Here is a 6,111-nt window from a genome sequence, read left to right as displayed (position 1 = left end):
ACAATCTCACAGGAAGCTAACACCGTCCTCCCGAGTGGAAGTCGGTGGTTGTTGGACCTGTCCACAACCCCTCCCACCCATCCTACTCGGACTTCTGCAGACTTAACTTTCCTTGTTGTCCCGCCGTGTTTCCCCAAGAAGCCACCGGGTGCCATCAAACAATAATGGCAACGGGCCGCCTTTCATGCCAATGTGAAAGGACAGCTTTATTCGTCAGTGTCGGACACCAGAAGACTGTGAAAAATATGTGAAGTCTTCACAATGTATAGTCAATGAGCCAAGCGGGAGCTTGCGGCCGGGGCCAGCAGGACAAAGTGGAGTGCAGTAGACTGCGTACTGTGGAAGTAAACCCAGAAGCTAGAAAACTTTCGGGGGTATGTACCAGGCAAGCAATGCCATTGGAATGAATAGATGCCATCTTGGTGTCTGGTATCTAGGTATTATCAAAGTCTATAAACTGTACAGAAAAGAGCTGTTAGCCAGCGCTACCAACTATACTCATTCAAATACAAAATGTATTTGAAAATGAATGTAAAAGGGAAAGGTGTGGTGGGGATGTAGGGTGCCCCTTTTCTATTTGAGCCCCTGCCCTTCACATGTTTGCGCACGGGTCTGATGCAGAGTGACCCCTCCTTGCATGGTAAACAAATGTGCATGGCTGTTTGTAATATATGCTTGTAATACTGTGTAAGGCCTCAAGTGTGCATTTTATTTCAGGGTGATATATTGTGAAGATTTCAAGAAGACATCCGTCCTGTTTACATGTTACACATGGTCTACTCTGCCCCTCCCCCGTAGGGACTTTTGTCAGCCCGCTGCCAAAATATGTGAAAGTCAATCCAAGCCCTGCCGCTCAGCGAGCATGTTATTTAAAACTGGACACCATCATGGCAGGGGCACCGAGCAGCAGCTCTACTGGAGTCAGCGAGGATCCACCCTGTAATCCGTGAAAACAACGCTTCTGTGGACAGACTCGAGAGATTCTTTGTATTTTTCGTCCTGCCCGTCGAGCCCCAGATGTCGCTCCCAGTGGTGCTGCCGGGGTCTTGCTGTCCGGTTATCGGGGCTTCGCAGCTCGCTGAGCCGTCTTACCGAAACCGACCCCGTGGCTTGTCTGCCTCTTCCCGGATCGCCGGCGGTGGCTCTCGGCTGCTGCTGCCGGGGCGGCCGCTGCTCTCGCTGGGCTTGTTGCAGCTGCTGCTCGGCGGCTCCATGGTGGCGCTTTGCTTTGGAGCTCTGTCCCTCAGTAACTCACCACCTATCCGAAACTCCTGTCCCTTCTGGGCAGGCTCCTCGGTGAGTTTACCTTAGCCACGGGCTTATATCATCACTGTGCAGAACAGCTCATGTTTAATGACAGGTGTTCCTAACTTTATCACAATTAACATACCCTTTGCAAGAGTTCAAAATATTAGTGGACTGCTAATGCAATTATCGCGATGCAAATTAACCCCTCACTGGGACAACAGTGGCGTTTTGTTTGCCACTTTTAAAACGGAAACGACAGAAACAAATGTTGTATACTGCAAAAGCATATGAGCTGTCGCCACCTTGTCTGGTTTCCATTTATACCGTCAATACTGTCACCCAGTCAGGGATATGACATGAAAGTGTCAGATGATTCCTCACATATGTTACTGTCAGAGCCATGTGATAGTATGATGGGTAGTGTTACACTGTAGGCTACTGTGAGCAATACAGGTCCCTTTCAAAGGAAAAAAACAACAACTTCTGGTGTTAATTATCTGTGCAGGTTTAACACAGTCCTGATGGGTATTGTTGGGCAAGTTACTCAGGAAATGCAAAAAGTTACTGTTTTACTCATTAGGCTACTCCTTTGAAAAGTAGGAAATGTAGTGGGCTACATTACTTGAAATGAGAAGTAAGTTACTATGCCTCTTATTTTACTGCATAAGTTTCAGTAACCCCCCCTCCTTCTGAGAAAGTGACATACAACCTGTTCAGGCAGCTCATTTTGGAACAGAGTCCACTTTTTTAAAAAACAATAATGCTGGTGTGAATGCTGAATCAGCATTCACACCAGCATTCTTCTGAACTTTTTTGTTCCTCTTCTGTACATTTTCGATCAACTTGGCTTCTACTCATGCTTACTTTCAGCTACAGAAACCAATCAATTATCAAAAAGTTATTCTCCTCAAGGGAATTCATTTTGTATTCAACTTTTTACCTTTTGTGTTTTTCGGAAATGCATTTTGTAGTTAGCCTTACAGGAGGAGTCAACAATCAACCAAACTGCATAACTGCAAAGATTACAGCCTCTCAAACCCCCATGGGATATACTATATGTAATTATACATATATATAAAGCATAAAGCACAGTTCCCTGACTTTTTACTAGTGTTCCAATGAGTATTTAATGGTTTTACAAAATATACATGTTGCATAACACCACATTTAGGCTGACATCTGTCCAGCTCTTTGTTTTGTTATCCCTGCCTGACATATAAAGTAAGGTTTTAATGCTCAGAAGTAAAATAATAATTATATCTCATAAGCATAAGCTTCGCAAACCTCTTCTCAGACAGTCTGTTCCTTCTAAGGTCGAGCACCGAACCTCCTAAACTAAAAAGCTGCTCCACAGGTGTGTTAGAGAGAGAGAGGGTTGTGCTTTATGTGAATGTTAAAAGATGTTTAAGGGTTCTGAGGAGGAGGAGTCTCAACGCCATACTTCCCTGGCCTCAAATGGCCTATTACCTCTTTTCCTGCCAAATAGCTGTTCTTGGGCTTGGGCTCTGTTTCAAATGTGTAAAAAGTCGATTTCATCATGGCTGGGTGATTGTGAGGACACAGAGGCAGGGTCCTCTGCTGGAGTAGTTGTGCAACACTCTGCTGTCAGGAACTCCCTCACAAACTCTGTCCTGCACTCATCTCTCAACCATCTGAGTTTGAACTGAGAACAATTGGCAGCTGCAAGAAGAAATATTTTTTTTATGTGGGCTGTTGGCTGTAGACCTAAACCAAACTTCCTCCAATGTGGGATCAGTATCACAGATTTATTTTTTAAGCTGTTTATTAACCACTTCTGTTGCTGTGATGATGAATATCAGTATTTTGACTACTATAGCTTTGATAATTTTACTAACTGCTTTAAAAACAAATATTGCAGTAACATCTGTCCCCTGTGTTAATGAGATGTGTGATGTAGAAAATCTGCCCAAATAAATCAGAAAAAAAAGACAGAAAAAACAAAGGAATTTAGAAATATAGACATGCCATCACAATGACTTCAGGAAGGCCAGCTGTCATCCTTGATAGGATGTCTTTCAAGCCATGGTCCTTGACATCAGGACTTTGAAGGCTGGTAATAAAGTGCCGTAATGACAATTATTCCCTCGTAAGATATCCAGTGCTGCTGTAAGTGCCTTCATGACAGTGCAGTAATCCCGCAGGAATCGGTGCTCCTTGTTGTTGAAGTGGGTGGCACGGTGGTATAGTGGTGAGAATTGTCGCCTCACAGCAAGAGGGTTCCTGGTTTGAACCTGGAGTGGGAGTTGAACCCCCCCTCTGTGCAGAGTTTGCACGTTCTCCCCTCACTTCTTCCATGTGTTCTGATGCAACTGTAGATCGACTTGTCTTGGCCCAAAGAGCTGTGCATTTCACGATACACAGCCTCGGTATCTTCGTTGGAAGTTAAGTATTCCTCGACATCACTGGTGGAAGTTAGGCCAATTGTATCCAATGCGTACCTGTAATGTGGGAGAAGAGTGAGCTGATGATCATCCTCAGCGGAGAGGGGTTTTGTGAGATCTGTAAAAGTGACATTCTCATTGCTGCTTTCTTCTTCCAGTTCAGAATTGACAGGCTGATATATTTTAAATACCTTGGCAAAATTTGATGCATTGTCTGACACAGTGACTTCAACTTACCCATCAGTCCATATGATAAATGATTTTGATGTATCTGTGCTCCAAAGTGGAACTGCTGATCCAGTAAACTGTTACACGCAGAAAGCTTTTATTGTCAGCTGTCCAGATGTCAGTGGAGGTGAAAACAAAGTCTAACTCTCCCAGTATGGTCTTCAGATTAGATTCCATGACAGAATATTATCTCTTTGGGTAGCCAGCAAATGTTTTTCTCTGTCGTAGCTTGACATTGTTTTTATGGGAATTTTCTCTGTAATGCGCCAAAATGAGCGTGAGTCAACTGTGGAAAAATGTAATATCTCCTCCAGGAGACTTAATATCAGCACCTTTGTAACCGTCATCCTTCACCATTCACAACATTTTATGATCACCAGTTAAATAATATGGCATGAAATACAGACCACATGTCCATGGTATATGAGGACTTCTTGTTTGAAGTGAGGGTTGCTGGTAGGGTGGGAATCACCAGAGGACCCACGATATGATATTACCACGATACTTAGGTCACAGTACGATATTATTGCAAGATAAAAAACATCGGGTCGGAGTCACACACCTGGGTGTTTTTTCAGCATGTAACAAAAACCTTTGTTTTCAACTATGCTGTACGGATGCAGGTATTTGCACATGAAGTACTGTAGGTGATGGACTCTGTTATTTTCTTAGCTCTCTCAGAGTTGGCTGGTAGCTTTGTCAAGCCAAGTGTGTCCAGTGTTGGTTGAGTTTTAGGCAGAGCAGGTTTAATATTAGCTTGGTCGTCAGCTGCTAGCGCTATCTCTGGATGGTGGTTGGTGAGGTGAGCCCTCATGTTCGTAGTGTTCTCAGAGTATTTTATTCTCGACACTGCTTGCAAATAACGTGTCATATTAAAGCCCTGCTTTCATTCCATTTAAAAAAAAATCCAAAATAAGTTCAGACGTGGGTGTGAATGTAAGCATGAATGGTTGTCTGTTTCTATGTGTCAGCCCTGCGATATTCTGGCGCCCTGTCCGGGGTGTACCCTGCCTCTCGCCTAATGTCAGCTGAGATAGGCTCCAGCCCCCCCACAACCCCCAACAGGATAAGCAGTTACCAAAAATGAATGAATGAATTAAGTCCAGACGTATGACTTAAATGCCCACTGCACATTCCTGATGTCTTTCTCCAGTGCCTCCATCTCTGTTTTGATGAACTTCCTGCCAAATGCTGCTGACTAAGACCTCTGCTGACCCCATTAAGAAAAAAAAAACATAAGCACCATCTAGTGGACCGAATTTATTTTATTATTTAGTACCAAGAGTCATATTAAAATGTGTATTTGCAAAAGTGAAAAATGTATATGATAGAAGATTGATACTTGGTGCCTGTGCATCGATACAGTATCAGCATGTGAAATATGATATTATGCTGTATCAATTTTTTTCCCCACCCCTAGTTGCTGATAAAATTTCCTCCCATGCTCCGCCATCTTGTCTTTCTCTCACACAACATGTCACTCTGTTGCTCCTCCAACCTTTGGAGAAGATTAAATTCCCTTACCTCCTGCAGAGAATCCCCTCTCTGCCCATGTTATATATCGCTTTAAATTCAAAGCTATTTAAGGATAAAGCCTATCAATGTCCACTCCAGCTCTCCAGGCTTTGCTGCAGCATTCCTGTGTTTCACACCATGTGCTGCACAGGATATGTAGTATGTATGTTGTGCTACAGTATGACAGTGATTTAGTGGGTCTGCACTATGCTTGGCAGCAGCCAAGCACGGAAGTTGGTGGACTGTATCATGGACTGAAGTACTTCAAACCTACCACACTGAAAATCAGCAGCAGAGGGGTTCAAATGTAGTGGTGGAGGCTCAATTTCTTTAGTGGTGTATACTAACAGAAGAAAAAGATACTAGGTTTGAGGTAATCACTTAGTAAAGTAGCAGATGGGTTTGGCCTGTATAGGTTTTTAGGAATGATAACCTGTGATAATCTATGAAAACATTACTTAGATTCTTTATTTTATTTGTACAACCAATCAAATGATTTTGTAAAATGAATAGTGTCACTTGTGAGAAGCCCACATACGAATTACATTTTTGGTGGATATGTGCATCTGTTTGTTTTGTTCCATGTTGTATTTTTTTTCAGACAGTGATGCACTGTATGAAAATAATTGTTCTCCATGTGTTTGCAGGTCATTCTGTCTGGCATCGTTGGCCTTACGACATGGAGAAGGCCCATGCTTCTACTGGTAAGGGATATGGT

At 43.1% G+C, this 6,111-nt stretch overlaps 1 protein-coding gene across 1 annotated transcript in view; it reads left to right on the top strand.

Annotated features, from left to right (window-relative positions):
- Positions 1-464: 464 nt before the first annotated feature.
- Positions 465-6,111, top strand: part of fam189a2 (family with sequence similarity 189 member A2) — a 36,624-nt gene continuing 30,977 nt past the window's right edge. The window contains exons 1-2 of the mRNA XM_050049943.1: positions 465-1,296; positions 6,041-6,097. Coding sequence (XP_049905900.1) covers positions 1,018-1,296; positions 6,041-6,097 — 336 coding nt within the window. The 5' untranslated portion in view covers positions 465-1,017. The remainder of the gene's footprint in view (positions 1,297-6,040; positions 6,098-6,111) is intronic.

Source organism: Epinephelus moara, chromosome 8 (genome assembly GCF_006386435.1).
Source record: "Epinephelus moara isolate mb chromosome 8, YSFRI_EMoa_1.0, whole genome shotgun sequence".
Taxonomy (NCBI): domain Eukaryota; kingdom Metazoa; phylum Chordata; class Actinopteri; order Perciformes; family Serranidae; genus Epinephelus; species Epinephelus moara.
Note: the sequence above shows the minus strand (reverse complement) of the source record. Positions and strands in the feature narration are given on the sequence as shown.